General features: G+C 47.1%; 1 protein-coding gene across 4 annotated transcripts in view; it reads left to right on the forward strand.

Moving 5' to 3' along the window:
- The window catches only part of SPRED2 (sprouty related EVH1 domain containing 2), a 118,879-nt gene extending 111,854 nt beyond the window's left edge, over positions 1 to 7,025 (forward strand). For all 4 annotated transcript variants that reach the window (XM_047745006.1, XM_047745005.1, XM_047745008.1 and 1 more), the window contains exons 5-6: positions 1,570 to 1,719; positions 3,733 to 7,025. In XM_047745006.1, coding sequence (XP_047600962.1) covers positions 1,570 to 1,719; positions 3,733 to 4,398 — 816 coding nt within the window. In that variant the 3' untranslated portion in view covers positions 4,399 to 7,025. The remainder of the gene's footprint in view (positions 1 to 1,569; positions 1,720 to 3,732) is intronic.
- The last annotated feature ends 9,612 nt before the right edge of the window (positions 7,026 to 16,637 follow it).

Here is a 16,637-nt window from a genome sequence, read left to right on the forward strand (position 1 = left end):
ACTGCCAAGGTGGGGGAGAGCAGAAGTGAGGGGGAAGTGTGCCCCAGTGATGAAGCCAACGCATTTGGCTGAAGTTCCCAAGGCAATATGCTTACACCGTGGGGACAGCCTAAGGTAGATCAGGATTCAGGCTTGACGAGATCCAGAAGCTCAAATGGCATCTGTGGGGGCGGTGCCCTGGTTTGGCTTCACATCCTCCTCAGAAGGTTCTTTCCTTGTGCCCTCACCAGGATTCCAGGCTTCTAGGACCCTTAGATCTTAACTGCCAAGATAAAGACAGCATCTTTTCTGACCTCTCCGTGAAAAATCTTCGTATTACGTCAGAAAGGACTGTGAATCCGTATCTGAATTAGTCACTCTGGATTGAGGGATCAGAAACAGCATCAGCTCTGCATCACTTGGACCAAACAGGATTAGAGAGAAAAAATCTGAAGGGTTGGGTCTCCAAAGAGGTGCTGCACATGTCCACCAAGTTTTAAAAATTAACAGTCATTAAGTTGCATAATGGGAATATGGGTATCTTTGTCCTAAATACTGGTCCCATTTTACTGGGCAGGTATTACTTTCTAAGTTGGGAGTGAGGGTATAAAAATAATTTTCATAAGTCTGTTTTAACCTTGCCCCCAAAAAGATATATAATGCTAATAAAACAACATGTAAGATAAAGAGATAAATAGGCAAATGAGGCAAGGGAATTAAGACATTGAGAAGCAAGAGCCAAGGAGGAGTTCTTGATTTTTCCCGAAATAGGACACCTAGATACAAGAAATAACTTTTCATTGCTTTGGGAGAGAAAAGGATCCATGACTCTGAGGAGCCAGGGGAGGAGGGTATTCTGAGGATTTATGGCTTTCAAGGGTGGTGGCCACAGTCCATCCCAATACATGATCACCTTCCAAAGACACTCACAGAGCCTCCAGTCTGAACCCATCACCTCTACTGGGGGAGCAGCTCTCACCACCAACAGACAGGGGCCTTCATTCTCTGTGCAATCCCCTCTCTCTTTCTCTCCCTCCCCTCCACTGGCTTACAGTGACCACCCCCCCACAAGGCTTGCCTTCAACCCCAAATTACAAAATTTCTTCTAGGAAAGCCAATGCCCACGATACCCTTGAGATATCCTTATTGCTGAGACTTTCCCAGGCTGGGATTAGCTCCACACAGAAACATTTGGATTTGATTTTTTGCCCATTTGCATCTCCCCTGCGTACCAGAGTCCCATGCAACCAGGGCTACAAGTGAGGTGACCATTTTTTATCAAACTGGGACACACTCACAGAAGGCCTGATGAAGCGAGCCCTTTCCCTGATGACTGCTCCCACATTTGAGAAAACCCAGCTTTCCAGGGTTGGGTGGCTGGCTTTCTCTGCCCTTTGAGCCAGCCACATCGTGTTTAGACTATCTGACCCTTTAGGGGTCCTTCTGCCTCCCACAGCCAAGATAAACTCGAGATTTCAGGAAGTCCAGCAAGACACCACAAGTAGGGGTAGATGGTGTGTTCGGTTTGGGTATGTGGGTTTGGTTTTTGTTTTTGTTTTAATTAACTCTGGGTTACCTCCCTCTAAACAGACAGCTACAGACAGTTCTTCTAATTCCTCCCAGAAGAGGGAACAACCTACTCGAACAATCTCTTCTCCCACATCCTGTGAGCACAGGAGGATTTATACCCTGGGCCACCTCCACGACTCATACCCCACAGACCACTGTCACCTTGAACAGGTGAGCAACCCTCTGGTTCCTCCGAGAGCACGGGCTGGGCAGCTGCTGATTCTGGGACAGCCCCCTTCCCCTTCCCTGAGGCCCAAAGCTCACTGCCAGGCATCCTCTGTTCTCCATATTGACAGTGGTGGTGACAGTTCATGCCTACTTAGCTTTCTGTGTGCGAGACCCCATGCTAAACCTTTCCTGTGCTTAAGCTTGTCGAATCCTCACAAATGACCCCACGAGGCACGTCCTCGGCATCCCCAGTTTATAGAGGAGAAGGCTGAGGGCTTAGAGAGAGTCCTTGATGAAACAGATGCAAGCATGTGCTTACCCAGCATGCTGCGCTGCCCCCCGAGTTCCTCTGTGCAAAGGGCTTCCTGGCTTGGTGTGAAAGCCCAGAGCCAGGATCAGGACTAAAGAATGCTGTCTGCTTGGCTCGGGCACCCTGGCATCGCAGGCTGCAGGCCCAGGCTTGCTTGGGGAGATGTAGCTGGAGTCTGGAATTCAGTAACTCAACAAATATTTACCAGGCGGCTGTTCTGCGGAGCAGGTTCCCAAACTGTGGGACATGGACTGGTGCCCATGGAGGGTGATGTGGCCACCAGTCTGCTCTGAGAAGGAAAAAAGGAACAGGGCAGTGAAGGGTTTTGGTTTTGTTTTGTTTTCAACATAAAGCTAGATTGATAGAAACCTTAAAAAAAAAAAAAAAAAGTCTTACTGTGTGCTTCCTAATATTTTGGCATTAAAATACTCTTTTTAAAAATCACTTTATGGTACCTATAGTTGGGAATTGACCTTTTGACTCCTTACTTTGCAAAATAATTAGCAAAGCCTGTTCTGCTCCCAGGATTTGTTTTGATCTATATAAGATTATGGTTTTCCAAAGTCTGTGGAACTCTGTCAAGAATCTAATAGGAATTTGGCAATATGTGAGATATGGTCCCTGCCCTCAAGGAGCGTACAGTCTGGTGAGAGTGATGGGCAAATTTAGTTAGCAGGTGATAAATCCTGTGACAGTATTAGATTGATGATGACAGAGACAGGTGTGAGCCACACCTGTGTGATAGAGAATCTGAGGCTTAGATACATGCTAGTAAATTCCAAAGTCCGAATTTTACTCTAGTGAGTTCCCTCAGAGCCGTGTTCTTCACCCCTTAAAAAAGACTTCATCCACAGAGGACGTCAAGTGGATTGATAACTACAGATTCAGTGCCTGCCCCCATGGACAGGGCCTCCCTGACGCCAGAGTAGGACTCACTGCGGAGAGGACTTTGTAGCCCCTGGGAGAATTTGAGGCAGGGAGGGGTGAGGCTCTGGGTCTGGCCTGCCCCAACTCACATTCCAGCCTGCCCCTCACCACCTGTGAGATCCTGGCCACATGCAGACTCCAGGCAGTCAGCCTCTGGATCTGCACTCCTGTAGCTTCCCAGCCAGATGACAAGAGACCCCATACCCTAGCTCCTCGTATCCATTTTTGCTTTTCTGAACATGACCCACAGTGCAAAATGCATTTCATGTTGTGACCCAGTAGGCAGCTCTCACAGACAGAGAGAGACCCACAGAGGCCACCCTTGTAACAGGCAGTGTGCTCCTGTCCTTCTCTGTTCCCCCCGGGAGAAAAGCTGGTCTTGCAAAAGAGAACACGCTGTACAGACACAGGTGAAACTAATCTAAGCTGTTAGAAATCAGGAGGGCTGTCACCGTCACCTTAGGGAGAGGGGCTCAGGGAGGCCTCTCACATTCTGCTTCTCCCTCTTGGTGTGTTCAGCTTCCAAAAATGCAAAGTCCCTTTTTACGAGTCCCCTCGTGTATGGTAGTACCTTGGCAAAAGGAAAAAATTTCCAACCCAGGAGTGGATGGCGAGTCACAACTTGCAGGACCTTCGACCTAGGAGATGTTCACTCATTCCAGGGTGGGTCCGATCTTTGTGTCAAGAAATGCCTTCGTCAAGGCCAGAGGTACACAGTGGAGGATTTGGGGGGTGGTTTTTGCCGCTGCTATGAAAGTGTCTCCTTTCTCCCGGGGCAGCCGATGCCGAGGCCCTACCGCCAGGTGAGCTTCCCCGACGACGATGAGGAGATCGTGCGCATCAACCCGAGGGAGAAGATCTGGCTGACGGGCTACGAGGACTACCGGCACGCGCCCGTGAGGGGCAAGTCCCCGGACACGTCGGAGGACGCCGACTCGTACGTGCGCTTCGCCAAGGGCGAGGTCCCCAAGCACGACTACAATTACCCGTACGTGGACTCCTCGGACTTCGGGCTCGGCGAAGACCCCAAAGGGCGGGGGGGCGGCGTGATCAAGACCCAGCCGTCCCGGGGCAAGTCCCGGCGGCGGAAGGAGGACGGCGAGCGCTCCCGGTGCGAGTACTGCAGGGACATGTTCAATCACGAGGAGAACCGGCGGGGCCACTGTCAGGACGCGCCCGACTCCGTGAGAACTTGCATCCGCCGCGTGAGCTGTATGTGGTGTGCGGACAGCATGCTCTATCACTGTATGTCGGACCCCGAGGGAGACTATACAGACCCGTGCTCGTGCGATACTAGCGACGAGAAGTTTTGCCTCCGGTGGATGGCTCTTATTGCCTTGTCTTTCCTGGCCCCCTGTATGTGCTGTTATCTGCCCCTTCGGGCCTGCTACCACTGCGGAGTAATGTGCAGGTGCTGCGGGGGGAAGCACAAAGCGGCCGTGTGACTCAGTTTCCCTCCTTCCCCTAGTCCTCCTCCTCCTCTTCTTCCTCCTCCCACAGCCACAAGGAAACTTGTGTCCGACATACTCTCACCTTCTTCCCTGCTCCCTGGTACCTTGAGGCGCTATTCCAGCCTGGGGAGCCCGCCTGGTGGACTCTGCACTTTCCCCCGCCCTCCCCAACCCCCACTCTGCATCAGACACACACGCACGCACACAGTGTTGGAAGGAAAGGAACCTCCGCACAGACACTCGTGTATTATTAATGATCTGTAATCAATCTGTCTTATACATGCGTTGATTTCATGTCTTTCCTACCCACCTCTTCCAGTGCAAAGGCGCCTGTAGTCCGACTGCTGGTTTGGGGTGGGGTTTGTAGTTGGTTTTTCCAGCCGCTCCTTTCTCTTGGTTCAGCTGGCCGGTTGCTAAGGAGCATTGGGTTCCTGCAGATAGGTAACGTCAGAGCGATGAAACCCCACCAGAAGTATTTTAACCTGCAGTTGGATTATGTATAGGAGGTGAGCTAATTAACAAACGTCTCCCACAAAACAAGATCGCTTAAACTTTTTGGAAAGCCAAATTTCCCAAGGAAGCTGCAGTTTCTATCTGGAGCGCATCCTCATTCTCTGCCCTCCCCCAGAAATCTGTCAATCATTTACTGATGCAAAACATTCATCCATGAAATGACTGAGAATTGAGCCTTAACTTGAGATTAACTTGTGTGAATCAGGAAAATTCCTTAAACCGCATTGCATCCTCATGGACCACGCCTAGAAAAGGGGGATTTCAGGTCTCTGAGAGCCTCCCCGGTAACCCCTTAAATAGAACTTTCTTAAAATTGTGTCCCCACCACTTCTAAAAATTGAGCAATATTAGAAGACAACACTAAGAAATTATGCTCATTGTTTTGCAAATGAAGTAGTTGAGTCATACACATACACACACCAGTGTTCTCCAAAGAGTTCCAGTTGAGAAACACCGAGGTTTGTGGTAAATAAAATTAAAGGAGCTTCCTCCCATATCCCCTATTTTGGGGAAGGGGTGCATTTTAAATGTCCTAAATCTGAAGAGTGGTGGGTTGCATTTTGTTCATGGGTTTCTGTTTTTGTTTTTGTTCTAAACTGAAATTCACATCACCAAATTCTTCGTTTATACTTGGGGGGATTAAAAAAAAACCAAGGCCATATGTAAAAACCCTTCCAATGCCTAAGTGTCTTTCTCCTACATCTCCAATCCCAGACTTGCCAGTTTGGGTGCACAGATGGTTAGGTCAGCAGTCTGGGTCTACCTGTCGCCTTGCCATGTAGAGGCTTCTAATTAGCTGGAAAAAAGTATTTTTCTAATATATTGCAAGGAGTAGCCAAATCTCATTGCAGAAAGAAGAAAAGCAAAGAGTGGTACCTAGCATAGTACAATCAGAACGTCACGGAGACCATAGGGGACAGGCTTGTCAAGCCTGGCTCTTCTTCCCTCCATGATCTTCCTGTGCTAATTGCCAGCTGAGGGCATGGCCTGCTCTCTGTATCTCCACTCCCCCACCCCCATCCCTTCTCTTTTGCACACAGGACAGCTAGTCTTCAAGGAAAGGGACTTTTTTCCAGTCTGCCAATCGTATTGGGAAAGTGCTAGCCATGCTTCCCTTCTTGGAATGTTTTCAGCTCATCCGAGCGCCCATCACATTTCTTTAGTCAGATCATCGGTGTAAATACTCCGTGTGCTTATGAGTTAGTTGGTAGATGTTTTCATTTGTTGGGAGTGACTGGTTTGGGCCTTCTGGCTTGGAAAGGAGCAGAGAGCTGTCAGTCTGGTGATGGAAGAAAAGAGAACTGTTTCCCAGCCTGGAGAACATGTAGAAAACCTCCAGCCAGCCTCCAGACCCTGTCAAGAGACCAGCCCCCGCCCCCAGCGGCCCCCTCTCCTGAGGCATTTCCTCAGGGCCTTTCTCAAGGTCTCTCCTCTCTACAAAGCACAACACTAATGTAGGTTTGTTAGACCTCAGTTCAAGTGCCCCTATTTATTTCACTAGGAACACACACATCCTGGCACATTTTGTTTGTAGTCCCTGTTTAGTTGTTACTGACCCCTTGTCCTTTTCCACCCTTTGAAGAGTTATGCTGGTGAATCTTACTCCGCCTATACGTTTTGGTCTGTGAAGGCAGCGAGTGGTTAAGGGCACAAGGACAGCCATGGGGACATTGATGTAAATACGTCTCTCTCTCTAATTGCCACACTGCAGCTGAACAGTGTGTAGTATTTTCCCAGTCAGCTTTGCCATACTGACGTCAATCATTCAAGAGAAATTATTCAGATTTTATTTTTGTATCTGTGGTAACAAAACATTAACCAAAAGATTTGTTTGGAAGCTTCCTCTAACCACCCCCCACCCTCAAGCTATTTGCTCACATTAACAAATTAAAGTGCCTGAAGCATAATTCATTCTTTACCTGTATACTAAAAACCCTGTTGTATTGATTTTTTTATAATAAGCCTTTTTACCTCTGTGTAAAAAATATATATACAAGTGTATGATGTACATTTTAGTTCTTAACTTTTTTTTATGGTTTCTAATATGTATGACCAATGTAGTCATTGCTTTAAAATGTACCATGTAAATATAAACACATCCTAAAGATCATTGACTTTGGGGTATTTGTCTGACAGGAGATTGTGGGGGGGCGGTTGAGCCTCAGCACATGCTAGAGTTCTCGCAGAGGATGGGAAGGGGCTTCCTTTGGAGCAGGACGCATGGACACTGGTCTGTTTTTGTGAAGCCCTTCCCGGCTGCGGTTATGTCATATTCCCAAGGGGAGACTGCAGCTCCTTGGGCTTGGATGCTTCAAGCGAAAGGAATGCTGTATGTCACAGCCCCGGGAACACCCCCTCGTCCTAGGCCTGGCTTCCCCCACGCGTGCTCCTCAGAGGGAACAGCTGTACTTCCTCCGAGTTGTTTTCCACCAATTCCTGTTGAACTTCGGGTGGGTGGGTTTGTGTGGAGTTTGGGAGATAGTTTCTCACAGAAAACAATTGTTAACACTGTAAGACCCTTGGTCTCCTCAGAGTGGTTCTCTTTCAGTGACATTTGGCCCACTTTCCCTTCCAAATGGGCTCTTTGGATGCTCAAAAGTTACAGTGGCAATCCCCAGGAGGAAGGTGTGGGGTCTTGTAAGGGTCACAGAGGAAAGCTTCAGGTCCTCTCCAGAGAACCTGGAGAGGGGTTTATGTCCTTAAAAAGACATGGAGAGGGGCCCTCTTAGTTTTAACTCTTATAAGCCACTGGCAAAGGTGAAAAACGACAGATGATGCTGGAAGTTGGAAAGCCCGATGAGAGAAACCGGCCATAAAGATTAGTAACTAAGAGATGACCAGAGAACATGAAATCTGTTCAGAGTAACGGGGCCATAACAATTATAGTGGGGTGGAGAGCCAACATGGAAGAAGTGAAGACATCCAGTGGAAAACATGTTTTCAAGAAATTTGATGAGCCCTGGTCCTTTCCTGGACTTGCTGTTATACCTCTGCTCACCTCCCTTTTGGGGCTTGAGAAGGTGTCACTGATCAAGAGCCTTGCTCTGTCTTCCGTGCTCTCTTGGGCCCATCAGGCTGCCTCAGGATTAGCTGGTCATCTGGTGCCCTATGTGCTCAGCCAGGAGCAGGGCATGCGGCACACATCATCTCCTTTAAACCTCCACTGAGAAGAGGGTTCATTTCCACTCAGGTGAGAAAGCAGGAAAATAAAGTCCATTAATTCACAATTCCATGTCTCTGCCATTACTAGCCTATTAACCCTTGGGCAAGTGACTTCACCTCTTGGAGCTTTGTTTTTTTTTCAGGTAGAGGAAATACCCCCCTGTTCTCGGCACATCGGGAAGGTCAAAGGCTCTGCTGTAGTTACAGTGCAGAACACAGGAGGTGCTTTGAAATGCTAGCCCTGTCCTCAGTTCCTCCTCTGTTCTGGAAACATCAGGAACTGGCGAGGACAACCACTTGAAGCACAGGAAGCTGAAGAGCTTGCGGCTATTTTGTGAGTATTCAGACCTACTACGTTGAGATTTCTTTTTCTTAACCTCTCTGCAGTTCTAAATTCACTTTTGATTCCTTGCCGGCCCAAGGGCTAGCCGCAGAAGTGTACTAGGCTGGCCAGATTCCTCGGGGGCCAACCCATGCAGCTTGCCAGAAGGTTCAGGGCCTCTGAATGGTTCTGCCAAGAAGGCTAGATCTGGCTCCACGTATTTGACCAGGACGGGAACACGTGGTCTTGCAGAGTGTTACTACCTTAAACCTTCCAGCTCTTTGGTGGCCTTGACCCCTGCAAGTCAGTGCACTCCTCTCCGGGGCCTCAGGTTCTCAGATGTAGGCCTACCCCTGTATCTCCCAACAGTGGGCACTGCCGTACCCCCTGGAAAAGCAGGACATCTTCTCAGGGGAAAAATTGTTGAAAGAATTCTGTTTTACAGGAACTTCTCGGGTGGTGTGTTCTTCTAATGTGGCTTTTGAGCAGGCAACCCCTCCATGTGAATGAGGGGCCAGAGCTAGCAGAAGCATGCCAGCTGCTTGCAGGCATTCTTACTGTAGGTGCCTCGGGCTTTCTGATTTGTGGAGTGAGATGGTTAGAAATGCCCCACTTTGTCTAGGCCTGAGCCAGATGTGTGCAATGAAGGGAGATAGCCCTGGTGACATATGGCGTGACCAGACCTTAGTCTTAGTTGTCACCTAGCAAATCAGGGCCCACCAATCTTCTCAGCTAGTGGTCTCCTCAGGGCAAGCTGGCCACCTAAAAGGCAGTGTTGGTTGGGGTGGGGGTAGGGCAGGGACAAAGCGAGTAGCAGGAAGTACGCTTTCTATTTACTGATGAGTAATAAAACCAGTTTTAGGATAGTCATGCCTCATCCTCTTCTCCCAGTTCTTCTGTCTCTTCTCTCATTTTTCCAAAATGAAAAATTGAAGAGGGGTGCTCTGATTATAGAAGTAATATACACAGTCATTATAAAAAAATACAACAAAAATATAAAAATGGGAATCTCCTTGTGTTAGGTTGCCAGGGCTCCCATAACAAAGTATAGACTGCGTGTCTTAAACAATAGAAATGTGTTGTCTCAGTTACAGAGGCTAGAAGTCCAAACACAAGATGTAAGGGAAAAATCTGTTCCAGGCTTTTTTACATGGGCTTACAAATGGCCATCTTCTCCCTACGTCTGAAGTTGCCTATTATCTTTCCTCTGTATGTGTCTGTGTCCAAATTTCCCCTTTTTATAAGGGTATCAGCTATACTGGATTAAAGGCCCACCCTAATGACCTTATTTTCCAATTTAATTACCTCTGTAAAGACTGTTCTCCAAATAAGATCAAATTCTGAGGTACCACAGGCTAGAACTCCATTATTCATTGGGGGGTGGGGGGACCCATAACACTCTCCTGTCCCACCAAACACACAGTGCTTACTGTGTGTTTTTCTGGACTTTTTCTATGCATTTATACATAGATGTGTGTGAGTATACATTGTTTTTACTTAAAAATATGTCCTCAGGGGCGCCTGGGTGGCTCAGCGGGTTAAGCCTCTGCCTTCGGCGAGGGTTATGATCTTAGGGTCCTGGGATCGAGCCCCACATCGGGCCCTCTGCTCAGCGGGGGGCCCGCTTCCCCCTCTCTCTCTCTGCCTGCCTCTCTGCCTACTTGTGATCTCTCTGTCAAATAAATATTTTTTTTAAATGTTTCTTTTTCTTTTTTTTTTTTTTAAGATTTTATTTATTATTTATTTGACAGAGATCGCAGGTAGGCAGAGAGGCAGAGAGAGAGAGGAGGAAGCCGGCTCCCTGCTGAGCAGAGAGTCCCATGTGGGGCTCGATCCCAGGACCCTGAGATCATGACCTGAGCCGAAGGCAGAGGTTTTAACCCACTGAGCCACCCAGGCGCCCCTGTCAAATAAATATTTAAAAAAAAAAATGTCCTCAGACACTCTTTCAATTGGAAATCTTTGTCCATTTATGTATTGATACGTATGTGCTCATTGCCATTTTGTTTCTTCCTTTGTGTGCTTTCCAGCTTTCTTCCTTTGTGATTTGTTGATTTTCTGTAGTGGTATACTTCTATTCCTTTCCCTTTTTTGTATCTACTGTATTTTGCTTTGTAGTTACCAGGAAGCTTACAAAGGACAACTTAAAAGAACAGTCAATTTTAAGTTGGTAACAAGTTTGAATTTACCCTGAAACTCTGTTTTTATTCCCCCCACTATACTTTGTTTTTAATACATTTTACATCTTTTTATCTTGTGTAGCCTTTAATTATTATAGTTATTTTTAATACTTTTGCTTTATCCTTTGTACTAGCTTTATAAAGTGATTAATCCACCAGCTTTACAACAGTATTCTAAATTTTACTATATATTTACGTTTACCAATGAGAGTCATACTTTCATATGTTTTCCTATCACTAATTAGCACCCTTTCCTTTCAGCTTAAAGACATCCCTTTAGGGACACCTGGCTCAGTTGGAAGAACACGTGACTCTTATGGATTTGAGCCCCACACTGGATGTAGAGATTACTAAAAAACATTAAAAAAAAAAAAAAGGGTATCCGTTTAACATTTCTGGTAAGGCCTGTTGAGTGGTGATGAACTCCTTTAGCTTTTGCTTATCTGGAAATTTCTTTATTTCTCCTTTGGTTCTGAATAACCACCTTGCTGGGTAGAGAATTCTTGGTTGGAAGTTTTTTTCTTCTAGTACTTTGAATATATCATGCCAGTCCCTTCTGGCTAGCAAATTTCTGTTGAAAAATCTGCTCATATTTTTATGAGGGTTCCCTTGTATGTAACAAGTTGTTTTTCTCTTGCTGCTTTAAAGATTCCTTGTCTTTAATTTTTGATATTTTAATTATAATGTTTCTCTACAGACCCATCTATATGCTGTCTGTAAGAGAATCTCTTCAGATGTAAGGACACAAAGATGGAAAGTGAAAGGATGGAAAAATACATTCTATGCTAAGGAAACCAAAGGAGAGCTGTATAACTATACTTATGTCAGACAAAACAGACTTGAAATAGACTACAATAAGAGACAAAGAAGGGCATTACATAATGCTAAAGGGATTAGTCCAACAGAGGATATTTGTAAATTTGTCATTTGTAAATATTTGTGCACCTGACATAGAAGCACTTAAATATATAAAGCAAATATTAACAGACCTTAAGGAAGAAATAAGCAGCAACAGGATAATAGTGTGGGGCTTTTTAAAAAAATATTTTATTTTTTTATTTGACAAAGAGAGAGAGAGAGCATAAGTAGGCAGAGAGGCAGGCAGGGGTGGGGTGGGGGGAAGCAGGTTCCCTGCTGAGCAGAGAGCCTGATGCAGGGCTCGATCCCAGGACCCTGAGACCATGACCTGAGCCGAAAGCAGAGGCTTAACCCACTGAGCCACACAGGCGCCCCTAGTGTGGGGCTTTAATAGCCCACTTTCATCAGTGGATAATTCACGCAGGCAGAAAATCAATATGGAAACAGTAGCCTTAAATGACACATTATGCCAAATGCACCTAACAGATATATATAATAGAACATTCCATCCAAAACAACAGAATACACATTATTCTCAAGTGCACAGAACATTCTCTAGGATAATCATGTTAGGATAATCATTAAACCCAGAACAGAGCTTAATAAATTTCAGAACAGTGAAATCTTATCACAGTCGTATTTTCTAATCAGTGCATGAAACTGGAAATCAATGACAAGAAGAAAACTGGAAAATTCACAAAAATGTGGAGATTTAAAAACATGCTATGGAACAACCAGAGTAAAAAAAAAAAAAAAAAAAAGAGAGAGAGAGAAATTAAAAAATACCTTGAGAGAAATGAAAATGGAAACACAACATGCCAAAGCTACTAAGACTGAATCAGGAAGAAACAGAAAACATGAATAGATTACTAGCAAAGAGACTGAATCAGTAATCACAAACCTACCAACAAACAAAAGTCCAGGACCAGAGACAGCCTCACTGGTGACTTCTACCAAAATTTAAAGAATACATACCAATCCTTCTCAAACTCTTCCAAAGAATGGAAGAGAAGGGAACACCTCCAAACTCATTTTATGAGCTTGATACAAAAACCCAACAAGGACAGCACAAGAAAAGAAAATTATAGGACAGTATCCTTGGTGAATACAGATACAAAAATTTTCAACAAAATATAATAAACTAAATTCAGCAAAACATTAGCTCATTAACTGTGATAAAGTAGAATTTATTCCAGGTATGTAAGGATGGTTCAGTATCCAGAAATCAATCAACAGGACATACCACATTAGCAACATGAAGGATAAAAATCATATGATCATCTCAATAGATGCAGAAAAAGCATTTGACAAAATTCAACATCCATTTACAAAATGAAAAGCAATCTACTGAATGGAAGGAAATATTTATGAATCATATCTGATAAAGGGTCCTTTTAGTTCCTTCTTTAGCAAGTTCCATTGAGGCCATATCCTGTTATTTAAGAGAAGGGAGAAAGAAATTGGGGCAGGGGAAGGAGGTAGAGAGAGGGACTCTTAAGCAGGTTCCATGCCCAAAATGGAGCCTGACTCCGGGCTCAGTCCATGACACCAAGATCCTGACCTGAGCTGAAATCAAGAATTGGACGCTAACCTGAGCCAGCCAGGCGCCCCAAGGCCATATCTTCTTGGATCTTCCCTAAGACACAGGGTAGCAGTTGTCTAAGATTAGCATCTGTTTCTTATAGAACATAATGTTCAGAGAGAGGTGCTGCCCCGAGTCTTGAGGGCGGGTCTCCTCTCCTTCAGGTTCTCCTCTCTTTTCATTGCCTTGTTGGTATTCACATGGAGAGCCCTCTCTCCGGGCTCAGCCCTGGCCATCAGACGCAGTAAATGCAGCATCCTTAGCCTCCCCCTTGGGTGCTGGCAGCTTCCTCTGTGAATCACAGTCTGCTTAGCTCAGGTGTCGGTGCCTGCTGAGCATTCCCTGGGATATTTCTGAACCAGCCGATGTAGTTTCTTCCGCTCTGCTCTTGGGTTCTCTGATGAGGCTGGGGAATCCAGGGTAGCTTGCAGACCTTTGAGCAGCCCCTCCCAGCCCCCTTCCCTTCTCTCCCCACCGAGGACACTTCTAGCAAGTCAACGACTAGCAAGTCAACATCGGGAAGATGCATGCCTTTAGCCATTCTTCTTTCACCATGTTGCATGCTGGAATTTACAGTCACTGTTGCTTTGGAGAAAGGCAGAGGAGGGGAAGGAAACTAGGCTGTGTCTTCCTGCCTGCCCAGGTGGAAGATCGTCACTGACAAAGGGACTGAGTGAAACAAAACTATTTCTTCCCCTTCCGGGGCCTCGCTGCCCCATTCTGGTTCAGAGTGGCCAACACAAACGGTGTGAAATCCAAGACTGTTCTTCTGAATGCATCCCAGTGGACAATGTGGTTAGTGAGAATTCTGCCTGGATTTGGGCTCACGGCCCCAGTGTGGTCAGAAGGCTGTTGCCCATTTTCACGTTTGTGTGGCATTTCTGGGAGTCATGGGGGATGCTGCAAGAGGGTATCAGGTGTGTCTGGTCTGCTTCTGCACTCACCTGGGGGCCTTTGGCATTCACATCTGTGGCCTGATGCAAAAACCATCCCACGTTTCTCCTTTTTTTGTCAAGCCTGGGTAATAACTACCTCTGTCTCATGGTTGCCATGCTCCATTAGTAACTATGGTTGCCTTTTGAGTGTCTTCCAAAAAAGCCTTCCCCAGCCAAGGGAGAGAAAATGGATCATGTCTGCCCAGCTCTGAAAGCTGACATTGTAGGCCATCACAAAACCATCCTGTGCCGTGTGCAGCGAAGGAGAAAGGGCAAGAAAAAGACACACACGGGACCCCAGGCTGTGGTCCCGTTCTGAGTCTACCTTCTGGGGCCAGGAAGTTGTGGTAGGGCTCCTGCGTGCTGCTTTTGAATGAACGTCTTTGCCTCCTTGCTGGCTCCATGTGACAAGCAGAAGTCACTTTGAAGATGCCTCGCCCCGACAGAGCCCAGATACTTACATAGTGGCCTTTCATTCTGTGAACAGAGTGTGTGCCTCTGCAAATATTTTCGGCCTCCCTGCATGCCTGTGGGCCCCTAAGTGCCATTCACCAGCTTTTCAGTTGGTCTCGCAGGCAGCAAGCCTGGGAGAGAGGCCTGACTCAGAGCGCCAGGGGCCCCGCTCTCGGCCGCTGCCACCTCCTACTGCGGCAGACCCGGACGGGAAGGAAGCAGTGGGTTTTACAGCTGGTGTTTTGGGTTTAGAGAAAAAAAGAGAGAGAGAGAGGAGAATTTTTTAAAAACCACCTCGCACATGTAAAAGGACACTAAACGTCAGTATATATGCGGGATTTGGGGATGAAAGAAATTGCAGGTTTTGTATGATTCATCGTTCCTCTTGCTGACAGTGAAGGAGGTTTGTGCTCGGCCTCTGGTATTCGGGGAGCTTGTTCCGAATGCTCTGATAAGAGCAGGAAGGCTCAGGTACGTTGCCCCTTCCTCAGAAGGATGGTCGTGTCTGGGTCCTGTGAAGGAAGCGTGGCATATGCTTCAGTCTCCTCTCCTAGGGCTTTGCACAGAGATTCTCATTTTCCCATCAAAAACTGGGTCGGTGGCTTCATGGGTGCAGGGGACCAGGGCATGGAGAGAGGAGGAAGCCATACTTCCCTGAGTCTGACTTGAGCCTAGAAATATGCAGTGACTGATCGAGATGGGAGGGTCCCACTCAGGGCTGCGTCCCAGCAGGTGTGTCGGGCTCCCTGGAGGTGGGGTGAGCCAGCAGCCCAGAACACACAGTCTTTCTAGGATTAGGCTTTTACAAGTTCCCAAAACATGGAGCGCTGCTTCTAGGCTGACACATACCTTGGCAGGGGTAATGGGGCTTCTGCCCGGAGCTGGGAGTCCCTGGGGTCAGGCTGACCTCCAGGCTGCAGCTGGGCCTAGAGAAGAGGCCGCATGGTAGGTGGGGCTGCCTCTTGTGCCAGATGCATTCCCCGGGCAGCACCGGGGCCACAAGAAGCAGGCTGACCCAGGGACCAAGTGCACAGTTAGGGCAGACAGGGAGAGTCTAGCGGCCATCACCCAGACTGCTGGCTGGCCTGCCCCCGGCTCCCCACGCCCCATCCACACGTTCCCTGTGGGGCGGGCATATTGCAAGTTCCACAGTCTCCGCATGAAAGAGCAGCACTGGACCTCTGAAACACAAAGCTTCATTTTTCCAAAGCTGCATCAGACTCAAGTTTGGCAACACAGAGCGCGGAGTCCAAAAATTATAACAATTCTATCAAGTTGTTTCGTGACTTGGGAGGGAGGTTCAAGAGTATTTCCCTTATAAATTTACTAAGGTTAAGCTCTACATTTGTTTTGTGGAGTTTTCTGCACATGTGTTTGATTTTTCTTAATCATCTGATTGTCAAGTAAAAGTCCTCTGCAGATAAATGAGCCATTGAGTGACACCTAAAATCTAATATCGGTCCCCAAATCTGCTGTTCTTAACAATAGCCCCCATAGGCCTGCGGTCATTGCCCTGTTTAACGCAGCCCATGTTCCCCTGACCCCAGCAGCCCCAGGACTTGGCAGAGACGTGTACTTCCCAGGACTGTCCATGTGACCTCCCCTCCGCCACCACTCACACTGCCCTTGCAATTAGGTCTGGGCTCATGCCTCGTTCCGGCCAGTGGGTTAGGAGTACAAGTGATGGACAAGGACATTCAAGAATCAGCATGTTCTTCTCCTGTGTTCTACTTCCCTTCCTCTCCCCAGCACCATACCCCATCCCCTGGGCTGTCATGGAGGCCACCCACTGTGGTGGTAAGCCACAACACGAAAGCACACTGGGACACTGAGTCACTCCAGGGAGAATAGCTGACACCAGGAGTGGCCCAAGTCAGGGAGTAAATGAGTAAGGACAGAATAAATCTTGGTATTAAGCCAGTATAATTTGAGGTTTGTTTGTTACCACCAAAGGCGTCCTGACTGATACTAAGATAGCAGCAGCTTATATACAAAACATCAACCTCATGAGACAAAAATTCAGCTTCACTCTAGTAAACGGAAGGCAAAAAGGTGACAAAAGGGCAGCCATCACCCTCTAACCCAGGCCCAGAAGTGGCTTCAGGAGCTCCTCAAGCCTTCACTGGAACTAGAGAAGAGACAGAGCTCTGTTAATCAGAGCATGTTGAGCCACAAGGGAGCGACGGAGGAGTGGTGCAGACGACACAGAAGAGCACGCTCTGGCCCCC

The sequence above is a fragment of the Lutra lutra genome, chromosome 9, assembly GCF_902655055.1.
Source record: "Lutra lutra chromosome 9, mLutLut1.2, whole genome shotgun sequence".
NCBI classification, from domain to species: domain Eukaryota; kingdom Metazoa; phylum Chordata; class Mammalia; order Carnivora; family Mustelidae; genus Lutra; species Lutra lutra.